At 42.0% G+C, this 16055-nt stretch overlaps 1 protein-coding gene across 1 annotated transcript in view; it reads right to left on the bottom strand.

The window, feature by feature from the left end:
* adcy2b (adenylate cyclase 2b (brain)) overlaps window positions 1–16055 on the bottom strand; it is a 45371-nt gene that overhangs the window by 11968 nt on the left and 17348 nt on the right. Inside the window, exons 5-16 of the mRNA XM_061092684.1 lie at window positions 13866–14014; window positions 12404–12515; window positions 10973–11100; window positions 9684–9842; window positions 8923–9055; window positions 4917–5093; window positions 4778–4818; window positions 4603–4683; window positions 3657–3726; window positions 2824–2921; window positions 2045–2129; window positions 108–248 (exon numbers count right to left, since the gene is read on the bottom strand). Of these exons, the coding sequence (XP_060948667.1) occupies window positions 108–248; window positions 2045–2129; window positions 2824–2921; window positions 3657–3726; window positions 4603–4683; window positions 4778–4818; window positions 4917–5093; window positions 8923–9055; window positions 9684–9842; window positions 10973–11100; window positions 12404–12515; window positions 13866–14014 (1374 nt within the window). The remainder of the gene's footprint in view (window positions 1–107; window positions 249–2044; window positions 2130–2823; window positions 2922–3656; window positions 3727–4602; window positions 4684–4777; window positions 4819–4916; window positions 5094–8922; window positions 9056–9683; window positions 9843–10972; window positions 11101–12403; window positions 12516–13865; window positions 14015–16055) is intronic.

Genomic DNA, 16055 nt, shown 5'->3' with positions numbered 1-16055 from the left:
TCTTTCTGAAAGAAAAGCAACAAATAAAAAAACGACCTGAAGTGACCCACACTGCTCCACAGTAAGCACCGTGGACAAAGCACAGGTTCACCATGTTAACTTCTCACCATGTTGAAGACAGCCATCACCAGGATGAGAGCAGTGGTCGTCATGGTGAGCACCAAACGCAGCCAGGGGTTATTGGTGACAATGATGCGGGAGGAGGTGGGGAACCAGGAGAGAGAGCAGAGGGACCCCTTCCTCCCCTGCTGAGGAAGCACAGAGAGAGATAGAGATGGTAGATTATTGGAGGAGGATGAAAGAGGGTGCAGCAGTGGTTGGACTCCACTTATTTCTACTCATACTCATAGAAAGTTGGCTCTCTTGACACTCCTTTTTTCCCCCATTTGTTATATTTCTATAGTTCAGTTGATCTTATTATTTCAGCAGATCAAACCAGGACCAAGGCTCATCTATCACACACATGTCCAACTCGTTAGGTGCTTCTCCCTCATCTGTTACTAGAATGTTATCCTGGATATTGTCCCCCATGTTCACTCTACGCGCTCCAGCAGGGACCTCACACCAGGAAGGAGAACTTGGCTTAGTGACACTAGAATATTACTTTTCAGACGTAAAAACAACATCCACCTGTTAAACTTGTTGAGATTCTGTGAGCAGATATTCCCTCTGATCCTCCTTTAACTGAGTGAATTTTACGTATTACATTTTTGAGCACTTGCATAGTTCTTATTTTCGCTCCTTCTACGAGCAACAGTTCCGCTCATCTGACCTAAAAAGACTCGGATTAAGAAAAGGGTTTGATCACAATAACCCGCGTAATGCACAATTTCACAGATGAACAGAGCGCGTCCTGTAACTTTAACATGCCTCATTAAAGAGGACTTACACAAACCTGCCCAGGAGCATCGAGCTCAAGCGTGCGCGCACACACTCACTGAGAAAGTAAGACACGGCCTCTCATTACACAGTGGGGTGCTCCTTCACCAGGGACCACAGCAGTATTTACTGAGAACACATTGAGTGTGAAATTGATGGTTAGTCCAAACTCGTCAAACATGATCTGTCTCTCTCTCTCTCTCTCTCTCTCTCTCTCAGTGTATGCAGCTGATATCTAGGTCAGGACAGACCCCTGGTTATTTATATACACCCACTTAATTAGAGGTGACCCACTTACTGGGTGTCATGAGTCTCTTGAGGAGAAGGAAAAGAAAAATGGGTAAAGTGGGGAGAAATCATTTATTGATTCTCCATAAAACACTTGTGACAAGTAGCTGTCGCAGCTCGGTAACAAGCCTCACCTCTCCACTTCACAACACAATGCCGGTGAATGGAAGAATTATTGTACAGCCGGCAGAAGGAACAGCTCATTTAAACCTTATGTCTATTGGCTGAAGCTGATGCCATGTTCCAAGAGCAACAAATCGTAAAGAAACATCTGATTAACCCCCGTCTGAAAACGCCCTCTCTATTTCTTTAATATAGAACAAATAATTTTACATATATATATATGCATATATAAAAGATATAGAAAAGAACAGATTTTTTAAAATCTAAATCTAGGCAATATAACTATAATGCAAAGTTAAGGCATCCAATATGACTTGAAACCTCGGAGCTACTGTTGCTCAGTTATTTCCAGAGGGGAAGAGACCAAAAAGGCAAAGTAAATGTAGATTTCCTGAATGGCTTCATGGCAGATCGAGCAAATATGTGTTTCTTCTCTTAAAACAAAAAGCAACTTTGATGGATAAGTAATTAATGTGCACATAATTCTACATAAAACGTGTTCAGGAGAGTGATTGCTGAAATCTTGGGGCAAAGAAATTGGAGTAATGCACAAAAGTATAAAGTCAACTACACTGAGCTCTAAAGAAAAAATGGGGTCAAATGTATTGTCACTTTGAAAAACCTGACAAGTATGTGCTGTATGTGTAAATGTTTTATTTACTTATTTTACTTTGCATATTCTATCCTCAAGCACAGATTCAGCAACGACAGGCGAATGCAATTGTGTGTGCAAACCCACTGCATGCAAACCCACCAGAATTTGACCAGCAAAACAAAGGAGCAGGATCAGAGCCAGCAGCAGGAATGCCAGGCCAAAGGAGATCCCCAGCACAGCAGTTCTGTAACACACACACACACACACACACACACACACACCCACACACACACACACACACACACACACACAAACACTCTACTTTAAATCCTCTTGGCACCTCTCGGCCCACTGCTGTTACATCCAGGCTTATAATTGTAAAGAAGGTTCTAACATGTTCTTCCTCAGACCTGAAATTCATTTACAATGACTAAGCAGAACAGTGAATTGTATTACAGTGTGTGTATGTTTTCTGAGGAGGAACACAGCACATGTGATTTAAGCATCCCTGCCATAAAACAGATGCCGTCATGTCTAAACCTGCACAGCGATGCTGCGACAAACCGAGCGAAGATAAAGAGAGTGAGACAGAGGTGAATTAGAAAATCAATAGCCTCTCAGATGCTGAATTACACCTTTGGTTCCCAGGAGCAGCAAATTAGCATGGCCGTGAATTTCTCTCTTTGCAATTAAAGAGAAGGCAACACTTCTTGATTCACCTCATCTATAATGACTAGCAGAGACGGTGCCCCTTCATCTCGACCTGCTTTTTAGCATTCAGCCTCTTGCTGCCCTGCCTCTTTCATTCTCAGCGCTGCCTTGTTGATGAGACAGCTGGCGTCAAATGGCTTTCTCACATCAACCTGCTGCCACAGCTGGAGTCAGCTGATGCCACGGGGAATGTGCTGTATAATCTCTGTGAAGGGGTACAGACTTACTTAGGCAAGACGAGGACCTGCACGATGAATATACAGCAGAAGATGAGGCAGGCGCAGGTGACGTAGTACTTGAAGGCTGGTAACGTGGTGGATCTGTACTGTTGAGAGACGATAAGGCAAACACAAATTGGGAAATTGCCTAAAAGTTTGACACACAACAGCCGCTTTTCGACATGCACTGAACTCTAGATCATCTCCATGACAATCTGTAGAGTGGCTGTATGTGAGAAGGCAAATGTACGCAAATTGAGTTTCTCCTGGCAGCTCAGTAAAAACTGTCATAATAAGCCCATGTGGGACAAAGCGAGATCCTCCGGAGGCTGACATATGTGACAGATGCGAAAAAATGAAAACAACAAAACAAAACAAATATCTCAGGATGAATAGATACACGTAGAAGACACAGCGAAGATGTCAAGAGAGCTTTTCGTGTCAATGTGCTGTAAAAAGAGACGTGTGATCTCGGCAGCGACAATAATACGTTGCATCCTGGGAAAGTTCGGATTTAATTGTGCTGAACAACGACGTGAGGCTGTGTGAAGAAGCAGCGGCACAAGAGAACACAGCAAAGACAACATTAACAATGAGCCTGCAATATATAAAATACACCTGACTTATGTGTAGATTCCATAAAGTATGACACACACAAAATACATGTATCATACATTTTCAAGCATTAAATACAGGGTGTCCTATACGCTGCTGGCTGTGAATGTACAACTGCAGCTCGTAGAGGCCCCAGATGACCCTGGTCTCACTGACACTGGCGCATTTGAATTGATTGGTTCTGCCTGGGAACAATACTGGCTGCTGTTTGGTATGCCTTCACCTACCTCTTTCTCCAGCGCTTTGTTGTGGAAGAACAATGAGATCCTCTGGATGTCCTCAGATTTCAGCCACTGCCTGGAGACGCAGGTGAAACAGACATTACAGAGAGAACGCGCTTTTTTTTATGGTAGCATCTAAACAGAGTTCCGTAAGTCGGACATTATAATAAAACAAAAACAAACAGATGAACTGAACATTGTTTTTTGTTTGTTTTTAACTTATTATCATTTCAAAGAAGCTTTTAAGAAAAGACATCACTTGTGTTTTTTTCACTGAGTAGAGACAGCGAGCTTTTACTTGTTCCATGAATATGAATGGGAAAATATGATTAATATGCTAATTGTATCTGTTTGACGGAATACACGTTGAAAATATCGTGCACTTCCTATTTCTCTGTTGTCTGTTTGAAATGCACATATACAACACAGGGAATAAGTGTAGTTTAGAAACCGGCTTTATAAATAAGCAGCCAAGGTGAAAAATGTTACTCAGTGGAGTACATAGCTTTACCAACAGTCCCCCGAAATTCAATCAATCCATACCAAATAACACACAGTCATAGAAATCTGTCTACCAGATATTATTTTTCATCAAGATCCCGGAATTTTTTTTGGGAGAAATTCACAAAAAAGTTCCAAAACACCTTTCTTTTATCAAATCCTCACACAAAAATTGGGTGGGTTCTTCCTTTGCCCATTACCCACTCTTACCCCTAGTTTAATTTAAATTGGTTTAGTGTTTTTTGCATAATAAAACAAACCGTAATGAAAACACAACCTAAATGGACAATGTAACAAATTCAGTCCTTGGCTAATTTGCTCTTAACCCGCTCTAAACCAAAGTTTGTTTAAATTTACTAGATTTAGTGAGAAGTTTCTGTTAGTATGAGGATGATTGAATTTGACCTGAGGCTGTGAAAAGCGCTGCAGAAGAACAGCAGCCACGACTTACTTCTGTGAGTTGATGCCGTCAATGGTGCGAATCATTCGCTCATTGAGCTCCTCTTCAAACCTCCTCCTCTGAGACTTGGACCTGCAAGTAAAGGAAACAGAGAAGGAAATAAGTTCTCATATCTGGCAAATATACCGTACATGTGTCATGATTGCTCCTCGGTCGTGTGTCTCACCTTTCTCGCCGTTGGAAGTGATACTGCCCCATCGGAACGTCCTGAAACAGGAGTCACACCATGACTCTATCGATAACTGACGCGTCTGAAATCTGTGTCTGTGTGTAAAGAAACAAAAGACCGTTGGCGTTGTACTCACTGTGGTGTTGATCTTCCCATTGTCCGTGGTCATGCTGTCTCGGTGGTGCAGGTTGGCGAAGGGTTTGGCAGCTCCCCAGGACTCCAGGTATCGGGTCATCCTGACAGACGCCCTCATCTTTCCGCTGTCCAGGGAGGGACGAGAGCGAACGCCCAGCAACGGGCTGTGCCTCTCAGTCTGGATGAACCAACAGACGAGGGATCATTGACATTATGTAGTGGTTTTGTCGTCAGTAACTGTGAAGCTGTGCAAACCCATTAACCCTCAGGTTAGATAATATTAGATTTCACTTTCACTTTGTCGTCAGAATCTCTTCTGATATTTGTCTTGCATCCCAAGACGTCCATCGCCTGACATAGAGCTCAAACTCTGAATGAACAATTTCACAGACTGAGGCACAAGAGTTCTTCTGTCTGCTCAGTCGAGCCTGTGGGACTCTGAATCTTCTGTTAGATGGCAGAAGCTGATATTCCTGGAGGTCAGATGTAATATTACCTGCCAGTGACAACACTCCGTGGTGTGAACTGCTTGAAAGCTTGAATCGAGCGGTTGAACCACAATCTTTGAGCGGATACGCAGCAGTATTATCAGTCGGGCTTTGAAATGCACCGAAAGACAACTGAACAATGCTCTGATTCCAAACTGCATGACACAAAGGATGATAGACTGGAAAAATATAAAATATCTTGTTGGAGCTTGATACAAATCCCCACATATTTGAATAAATAAACTTGTTCTCTCTGTGTGATTTGGACGGTCACCGTTGGAGGATATCAGTTCATCTTGAAGTGGAAAAATAACTAGATGTGGTTGAAACCTTATTTGTAGTTGAAAAGTTAGTTTTTGGAGACCTGTCTAAAGACTTTTATGACATAAACTATTTGTGACCTGAAACCTATATAACATGTCTAAACCTTTATGACCTTTTTACCACTTATTTACTCTTCAAAGAACTGAATGTATATCTGCTTATCTCCAAAGGAAACATACGTAAATCAGATTTCTGTGTTTTGATTCCTTTCTCAACATGCGCCTACAGAAGTAGTCTGAACTCGCTCAGGCAAAAGACCTCAGTTCTCCCATATAAGATCCTTGCATTTGACTGTCCTGCCTCTTCACTCTGAGATCCCTGTAACTCTCTGTTGTGTTTTTTAAGATTTCCATCACATTCTGAAGACCAAAAATGATTCCTTTTGTCTTCTTTGAATTACTAACAAGTGAGTTATTTTCACTCAACTCCACAAATCTATCTGTACAACGCTGATGGATTGTTGGGTCACCTTCAGGTCCCAACAAAGACAACGGTACAGTATCATCTGAAAACTTAAAAATAAAAGTATTCTGAATGTCAGATTTACAGTCATCTGTGTATAATGTGAAGATGACCTCACACAGCCCTGCCACGCCCCTGACTCAGTGATGATGTGAGATGAGTATGTCCGATTGACTTTAACTGTCTGTTCCCTGTTCTTACTTACAGAGTAAACAACATATGGCGGACATTAAGTTGAGAGTAGTGCAACAGATAAGCGATAGACAATGTACACAAAGAATGATGGATGTAGAATAAATACACCAGGACTCTAGTGTGTGTGAATGAGCTGCTCTGTATGTTTACACAGTATAAGTGGTGCAATATAAAGACGTGCAAAGAAATACAAGATGATGTATCATGCACACAATGTAGACTGACACTATTTTGCAGTTAATATTGATGAAAAGATTGAAATTTGTCTGCAAAATACTATGTTCTGCAACAACTAAAAAACATGATTGGTTCCATTTTATAATTTACTATTGCATTAAGACCAAATGCAATAAAAGAGAGGGACAGAGAAACCACGATAAGCCGATGTTAAAAGCTAAATACAAAATGTTTGAAAATTTATTTCAGGCAAAGACCATCTTCACTGGGAAGAAGAAACAAATCCCCCAAACTGCTGTGCCCACACTGATCCGTGAGGTGCAGCAGTGTGAGCTGGACTTCCACACGTCCTCTAGCTGTGTTCACACTCGGTGGGTGTAAAGTGAAAAGGACCGGGCGCTTTGGGAACAGTGATCAAATGACAGCTCTTGTCTTTTGTGACCCGCCTGTCAGTGTTTTGGAGCTACCTGAAACACTTTCAGTCAAGAACAATGAGGCTCCCTTTTCACATGTACCAAGTGCTTCTCTCTGACGTCCAGCATTCCACTCCCGCTCCACACAGCACCGTACAGCAGAAGAAGTTTTGTGGAGGGGGTATTTCATGGTTAGAAGACCCACCCCTTGGATGATTTACTCTAATTTCTGAAAGAGATAGATACTGACACAACATGACACAAAAGCCTGTGAGATTTGAAATAGACACTGTCTAAAACGGCTGTGCTACTTCCTGCGGGTGAACTGAACCGCTCCGACAGTGACAATCAATGACAATGACAGCGGAGATGACACCTCCTGTGATCCGTGCTCCATATCTATCTTTGATCCATTCGGGGCTTCTTGAAAATGTCACAGCACACCCACAGCCTTTTTCCAATATCAGATGGGATATAAGTAAGCCATCTCCGTTAAAGTAAACAGTAAAGGTCACAGAGCAGCATCTTACTGTTTCTGTGGAGAAGTCCTACGAGATGATAATGTTGTGCCGTGAGGAGAAAAGCTAAAACACTAAAAATACCCTGAGGCTCGGGTTAGACTTAAAACTGTTGGTTTAGTTAATTACTGTGGTCTGAGTGGAGCTGCAGTAAATCAGGTCTCTCTTCACAAATATTGCAACTCTGCATTAATATGATCCTACAGAAGAAGTCTAAAAAGTGAAATGATGAATAAGCTAATTTGCTAAGTACCAAACTCCCATAATGCTCTGCAGAACAACACAGCATCTAGTAAGAGTACAAACATTCTTCAAGGCTCAATTCCAATGATTCCAACCTCTGACTGTACATGAATTATATATTGCTTAGACGCAAGTACCTGAAACCTGTATCTTCTCAAAATAAACATTTTCCAAAGGAGTTTAAGGTCTCATCTCTATGTTCAAGTGTTCTTCAACACAACTTGATGTTTATTTTGCAAGGTATGATCCAGGCTATTGTGTCAAATAGCCGATAAAGCACAGGATCCACTGAAAAACTGATACCATATTTTTTCCCTTTACACGTTAAAGCTCAGCAGAAACTGTTCCGTGCCATTGCTGAGTCGTGACTCTGCACTCAGAGAACTGTGAGTGATGAAAGAAATGTGAGGGCATCATGTGAAAGCAACAATTCCTTGGTCAAGCTCTACGGAGAGGAGTCAGAAGATGAAAAAAAGATGAAATGAGCACTAGAAGACCCTGTGGCTTTTTGTGTCACCGATGGCATTTCCAAGGTTCACCTGAAATCTTAAGTGCCCTTTACTCTGCAGAAAATAGACGCCACTATTGCAGTGAGAATTCCCAAGTCTGTGAGTAAGGCAGGAAGTGAACACAGGAAGCCTGAAGTAAGAGCAGGGAAGGTCTTACTGCAGATATTTAAGGGGGTGGGTGGTATTTTAGCGAAGTTACGGAGGGAATAGGAAGGCAGGACTGCTCATGCTCATTTCACACACACACAAACACACACACACACACACTCACACACAAACACACACAAACACACACACACACACACACACACACACACACACACACACACAAACAGACACACACAACTTATCAGATAACATATGCGGCATCATGTATGAGTGAATCTAATATTTTAACAGTACTGTGAAAATCCAAAATGTTATTTATGCCGCCAAAAAATCTATATCACCAAATTCAGCAGTAGTTGTTTATTATTGGATATCAAAGATATGTACTTTTCTCTGTGAATTAATGGGACTACTTATAATTTTCACCATCAAAAATCTCCATAGACTTGAATAACTCAAGGAACCAACGCTTAATATTCTTATAACAGAAGTGGTTGGAAATCTACAATAAATAGCATTTTCTTTCGAAGATTTTCTAGAAATGGAAGCATGCTAGTGATGGTTTCTGACCTTAGGGTTGATGACCAGGTAGGTGACCACTCCGTGTTCTTTCAGGTAGAAGTCTCGGACCTGCCCGTCTCCAGGCTCCACCTCATACGAGCCCTTCAGATGCTCCAGCGTCACTGAGGAGATGTGGACCCTCCTGAACACGAGACAGGACGGGACCAGAGGACAGATGTTGACAGTTTAAAAACCTTTGTCTGACTTAATGGACACTATCTTGCAATTCTCCCTTTAGAGGTGTGTTTGCTACCCCTGCAAATGGATGGATGGAAAAGTGCATATGTTTTTTCGGCTGCCAATTTTTCCAGATTCCTTTCAGCGAGTATAAGAACAGACGAACCATTAGCAGCCCAGTGGGACAATGTGGTGCCACTGGAGAGTTTATGTATCATCAGTACAGCACACTCAGAACCACCAGGCAATTTCTCCCCTGCTTGTTACAGTGTGAGGATGAAGGACCTATAGATGTAAAGCTGAGTGGTCAAATGAGGAGGGATAATTGACTTAAGTACTTAGAATAAAAGGAGATATATCTCAAGCGGATACCTCTGGAGATACAGCGGGTGGTTCAGTCACCAGAAAGTCGTCGTTTTGATCCCAGTCTACTGAAGTGTCCTTGGGCAAGATAGTGAACCCAAAATTGACAATGATGTATGAAAGAGAAAGTGCTGCACATATATGCACTGTAGGAATGTGGGTGTGAATGAGTGAATGGTGCGTTTGTTTCATAGAGGAGAGAAAAGATATATAAATTGATCATATCTCACCCCGGCACACCTCCTGCCTCCATATGATTGGCTAGCGTTACATCATGTGACCACACATCGTACTGCCACTTCCGGAGGCCAATCACACCACAGAGGACGTTCCCGGAATGAACACCAACACGCATGTTGATGTCGACCCCAGTGGCATCTCGGACCTTCCTGTGAAGAGAACAGGAGAAAGAAAGTCATTAAAGACTGGATTTAATTTGTACTTTTCCCTGGTAAATGTTTGTCTGGTCCATCAAGTTAAGGTGCAGGAAAATACTTGTTCTCCTGTTTGTAATTTAGAAAAGAGGGAGATTTTGCAGAAAAGCTAATGTGAGTATTATATTTTGGCATCTCATTGTATGTGAGATGCAGAACACATTTGCTCTTTATTATTCTGACAGTGAGATCAATCACAAACAAAGTATTGAGCATAGCATAAACACTGGACAGTTTAAGCTTGAAAACCCCATAACTCACAATAATTCACACATTGTATCTTGGTTATGTAAAATTGAAAATGTCTGATTATGAGTTTTGTGATATGTGTATTTATCAACATGTTAAACATCTGTGTTTTTAGTAGTAAAGATACATTTGTACGTCTAGATTACCATGTTAAGATTTGGTCTTTACCATTGATGCTAGAAACCAGTGTTTTGTGGCATGTGACATGATTCAGTTTCCTCAAAAAATATATCTTATCAGGGTAAAAAATCGGCTCTGATTTTGATTAAAAGTTTAGAGCTGGCAAGTCAACATAACAGACAGTTTAGAGATTTCAATCGGTAGAACTACTGCAAATATTTTCATGAAACGTGTTGGAAGGATACAGTATGGGTCTTGGAAAAAGATTAATATAGATACATTTTGGTGGGCATCAAGGTATTTTTTAAAGATAAGACATCTAACAACATTTCATGGATCTTGGTTAAAAAAATCAGGCACGTTAACAAATTAACTGGGCCTTAGCGAAAGCTCCCACTCTGCTGAGTGGCATTCTCGTTTGTTTGAATTATTTATTTGGTCAGTCAGTAGGCTTATCATATTGCATCCACATTGTGTTTACTCTGGAATTCAAACACAGCTGAAATCAAGTCTGGCATTCCTTGTTCTCCATCTGTTTGACAGGCATGTGTTTGTTTGTGTTTCTTGTTGTGTGTGTTTGAGAGAGAGAGAGAGAGAGAGAGAGAGAGAGAGAGAGAGAGAGAGAGAGAGAGAGAGAGAGAGAGAGAGAGAGAGAGAGAGAGAGAGAGAGAGAAAGAGAGAAAGAGAGAGAAAGAGGGGGAGAGCTGGTATTTTACTTGATGGCCTCACACATATCCAGGCCCATCTTCACACAGTTCCTGGCGTGGTGAGGCAGAGACTCAGGCAGACCAGACACACAGTAGTAACAATCTCCAAGGATCTTGATTCGCATGCACTCGTTTTCCTGAGAGAGAGAAAGAAAAAAGAAGTGATGATGGAAGAAATATGTCTAAAACGTTCTGATCCATGACCATATTTAGTTATGGTTAAGAACTTTATTTAAAGAATTACATTTTTCATGCTCTTCACCTCCGCAGAAACCTCACATCGACAGAGTCACATCCATTGAGCCCAAAATCATGCGCCCACACACATAACGCATTAGCTGTTATTCCACATGTGGGATGTGTGACTGCTCATCGCTGGTCCGGGTTTATGTAACAGTGGTTTCGTCAGGCAGAAGGACAGAGCTGCTGGACACAGAACTGAGATAGCCTGACTCAACTGCTTGAACCCGATAAGCTGAGAACCCATGAGACCGCGAGATACACTCCGACCAGCCCACACTGCTACAGCCTGGAGCCTTCAACACGCACACGGACCCTCTGTGGAGGTCCGGCACCGAGGCCGACTGTGGCCGCCGGGCACAAAACCACATTTACTTCAAGGTCACGCTTCATGTGATTGACAGAATAACACGGACCCTGTTCTCTCCTGCTGGTTGTCATGTAACTGGCCAATTTGAGCATTTCAAATGTTAGACACAAACCGAGAAAGGTAAGACAATATTTGACGTCGTTACCATCCTTTATTTCTCCATTAAATCAAATGACATCTTAATGAAAAATATCAGACAGTGATGTCAGACAGACAGGGTCGCTACCGTGGATTGGAAGTTATTTACTGGGCTCTACTGCTGGAGATATTAAAGGATATTTGTTGCTTGGTTTCCAAGGCCAGTGGTTTATTTATCCACAATCCATAAATGAAATCTGACTGAGCCTTGCAAGAACCATAACCTTCTTAATAAAACCTTAAACTGGAAATGAAGGGGGTTAAGTTAATGAAGTTTAAATGGGAAATTCTTGTCTCCTTGAATTTTTCATCCAACTTAGAGGCTGCAGCTCGCGGTGGGGCCGTATTAAAGTACATTATTCTGGAAAGTGATTCCAATATTTTCTCTACCTCATTCATGAACAGGATATTGCAACCCAATACAAGACTGCACCAAAGTACAGCCTCATACATCCCAACAGAGATGAATAAACACCTCTTTAGCATAGAGGGATTTTTACAGGGTTATGATCAAATATTATTTCCTGAGAGAAGGTTCAACCCTGGACTGAAAACGTATGACCATCCTCTAACGGCATAAACCTTCTGGATTCCTCCTTTTCCCACTGTTTCATTCATTTCTGCTGGGATCCGCATAACGGACGTCCTCCGGTATGGAACGTAGCATATAAATGAAGTTGCCTTGAGCTTACCTTTGCAATCTGATCAAACTTGCCGAACAGTTCATTCAGCATATGCACGAGTTCACCTGGAGAGCAGTCACTGGCCAGCCTGGTAAAGCCCACAATGTCGGCATACAGAATGCTGCAGAGAACAAGACAAACCAACAAGCAGGACCGTTAATGACACTCTGCTGAATAACACAACCGCATAGAATTAAACAATTCATTGCATACCTAGATTTCCATTGTCCTCTAGTTGGAGAGGCATAAAGTTTATCATCCATGGGGGGCATTTTATTAGCAGAGCATCATGGGTGTGGAGTATTTGACGTACTTGATGTAATTGCTTTGAATTAACTTGAATGCAGTGTTATTCTCTATAAACCCATTGGGGTTTTATTGAGTACTTTTACTACGGTGATGGCTATAAAACATTGAGGGCAACTGAGGGACGTGTTTGGCCTTTGGCAAATCAGTCCTCATAGTGTCATGGAAATAATATAGCACATATTATTGCGCTAGTAGTGTGTAGTGTAACTTTTCTGGACATGAACCAAATCTGGTTTTCTGGTATACTTAAGACTATCTCATTGATTTGTTAATCTTGAAAAAACTGACGTATACATTGAAGACACTAGTGCAGTGCCCGTCTGTTTGTCCTGTGGTGATGCTGGTTGCAGTTTTTCAGTCCTCAGAACCATGAAGCTGCTCCAGCACTAATGCACTAGGAGCTGTTCACCTGTATATTCAAGGTTCAGTGGAGCTCGACTTAGTACACAGAACCGTGAACTGGAGAACTGGAGACTCTCTATCTGATTAGTATGAGTAGGAAGAGTCGAGCAGAGCCACACAGCCACCTGTCCTTGAGTGTCATTTCTTTCGTTCTGGGTGGATTGCCCTCTTCACTGTGAGCTGGACCATGTGAGAATCTGTTATTATTGGAGGGATAATAGGCAGATAAGCATGAGGACGCACACGGACACACATGCACTGTCACACGCACACCTGAGGCCCACTTAACAGAGACACTCTGTTTCTCCTGTGATGGAAAACAGGTTTTTAGAGGACATTCTCCAGAGAGACTCTTGTGCTAAGCCTGGATTTGTGTACTCTGCCTTGTTTTTATGAACCCCCACAGTATGAAATCCTCCATCGAGAACAAAAAACACAGGCTTCTCTTCATTTGGCAAAGTGACCTCAGCGTACAATTAAGGTGGATTAGCTTGAATTTGGCCATGCCAGGGAAAAACAACAAGGCGCTGGGGTGAAGAGAAGATGACGAGAAAAGCAAATGAGGCGAAATCAGAGGAGATAATGGGGAGGGGAGTATTACATATAGGAGAAATCCAAAAGGTTGAGTAGGTAGAGAGCAGGGAGGACAAAAGAAGACAAGGAAGGAGCAGTGGAGAGGGGGAGGACAAGATGGTATAGGAGCAATGAAGCGCCGCGATTAGAGCGGAGAGAGGTACAGATAAAGGCGGAGGAACCGAACCTGACATTGGTGTGCCGCTGCACATAGAGGTTGTGGAAGTTGTTTGTGCTCTCGGTTCGGCCGAAGTTGGGTCCCTGCAGCCTCTGGATGATCTCGGCTTTCATCACTCTGGCTATGTGAGCTGGCAGCAAGGATAAAAGTAAACGCTCCTGCAGACAGAGAGGGAAGAAGGGAAGGAATGAAAAGCCAGAGAAGGCAGAGTGGTGTCTTGACATGATCGGAACTGGTATAAAGTGCGGCTTTATACACATGAACACATTAATGCAGTATTGTGCTCATGTGTATAAATCCGCACTTTATACCAGCTTATATATAATATATGTTCCTATCAACCTCTAATACTCCATATGAAATTAGCCATTTTCATCCACAGCTTATATTTAACATCCCCCCCACCCCTTAATTAGTTGGGGCTAATTTCCAGGCACTGAGCACAGGAAACGACTGAGGCACAGAAAACGTCTTCATTATTAAATGCAGCATGGCAGAGAAAAGCAATGGAACGTGTTCTCTTCATTTATTCACGGTTCATGATTTTAAGTTTGGCTATTACATGATTCAGAGGTGATTAAGGTGAAAATTAAGGAAACATTCACTGTGATATTCACCTGTTAATGATTAGTTTATTAAATCATTAATTCCCAAAATGCAATTTAACCCCCGCCAGAGGCAACGCACAAATTCAGGCAAAGGTTGGAAATATATGTGTTTTTTTTCTGATCATTATTTAAGAGTGTGGTCTTTCAGTTAGAGACAGGACGTATTGATTTCACGTACTTACTTTCACTTATTTTTGTGCAATCTGTTGAAATTCCCCAACCGATAAGAAATGACAGCAGACATTTCAGTTTGCACAGAAACAGCGTGAGCACAAGGAGAAGAATCTGTTTGAGCACAAGCAGGGGCATTTAGAGTGCGAGAGCCAGGGTTTTGAGTGAAAGCATCGCAAAGTCAGAACACACTCATGAATAAAGATAGTAAAAAATAAATGAACTTCCAGTGGACAGGATAAGTAGTACTTCAACACATCTGCAGGAATGATCCCCACTCAAGTACATGTCAGGTTGCAACAAACTGTGTCTCTTCCCCATATCATCTCCAGTGGATGGATTAAAGGATTCAAAGGCTGCATTGTTGTTGCAGAATTGTAATTCTACAAAGAGGCCTTTGCTCATTGACCCCACATTGCTTCATCTTCAAGAGGTTGATGGTGGCTGTCGATAGATAGAAAGTCGACTTATTCTTTACCACATGTAACAACGCACGTCAGCGTATAGAGCAGTCAGTTATCGGAAAAGTAAAGAGCCAGAGATGCGAGATCCATCACCCGTAACTGTTGTGTAACTGTGTTAGTTGTGGGTCTTTGCTTGAATTTAGCCCAGTGCACAGTAGATGGAGGGATGTTTGAGGGGTGATTGTGGTGTGCGTGGTTGCGTGAGTGTGTGGGCTCGAGTGTGGGTGTGTGTGTGTGCATGTTATAGAGAGAGCGAATAGCTGCCTGAGGGGGTGTGACTCATAAATGCAGCTCACAGCAGAGAGGGTCATTACATTGTTCACACACCACAGGCTCATTTCCTAAAACACAGCAGCAAATTAAGTAGAGAGAGTGGATGGGGGGGGGAGCGTCCCTAAAAATAGAAACACACACCACCCGCATTTATTTACTTATTCAGCGGGGGAAGCAATATGAAAACTCGACTGTGAGCATGCAGAGGGAGTATAATAGCCTGGAGAGACGGAGCTTCATTAACCATGTGTTTGATTAATGAAGTTAAGTGATCTGCATTCAGCTACTGAATGGGATTTATTGGTGTTTAGTTAGGCATTTGTCAGCATCAAACACACACATGCACACACAAACCATCAAACAGACTGTTGCAAATGTAGACAAACATATGGCAGAGGACATATCCAACATGAAGATAGTTGCTGTGGTAAATGTTTTCAGTTATTCAACCAGCGTCTACAGCAAACGCACAAATATTCACAGACTTGTGGTAAACAAAAAAACTTTTAAAACTGAGTTCAGATCATCGATCAATATATACATTTGTTATGCTCACCTGCAGAGGGACATACACAACATGTCCTGAATTTGTAATATTTCTACAAATGAATTATAAATCATGTATACAGATACAGATCTGACAAAATAAGCTTCACTCCGACATCAGCAATTACAAACCAGTG

This window comes from Limanda limanda, chromosome 19, assembly GCF_963576545.1.
Source record: "Limanda limanda chromosome 19, fLimLim1.1, whole genome shotgun sequence".
Taxonomy (NCBI): domain Eukaryota; kingdom Metazoa; phylum Chordata; class Actinopteri; order Pleuronectiformes; family Pleuronectidae; genus Limanda; species Limanda limanda.
The sequence above is the reverse complement of the archived record's forward strand: the minus strand, read 5'-3'. Positions and strand labels throughout refer to the sequence as shown.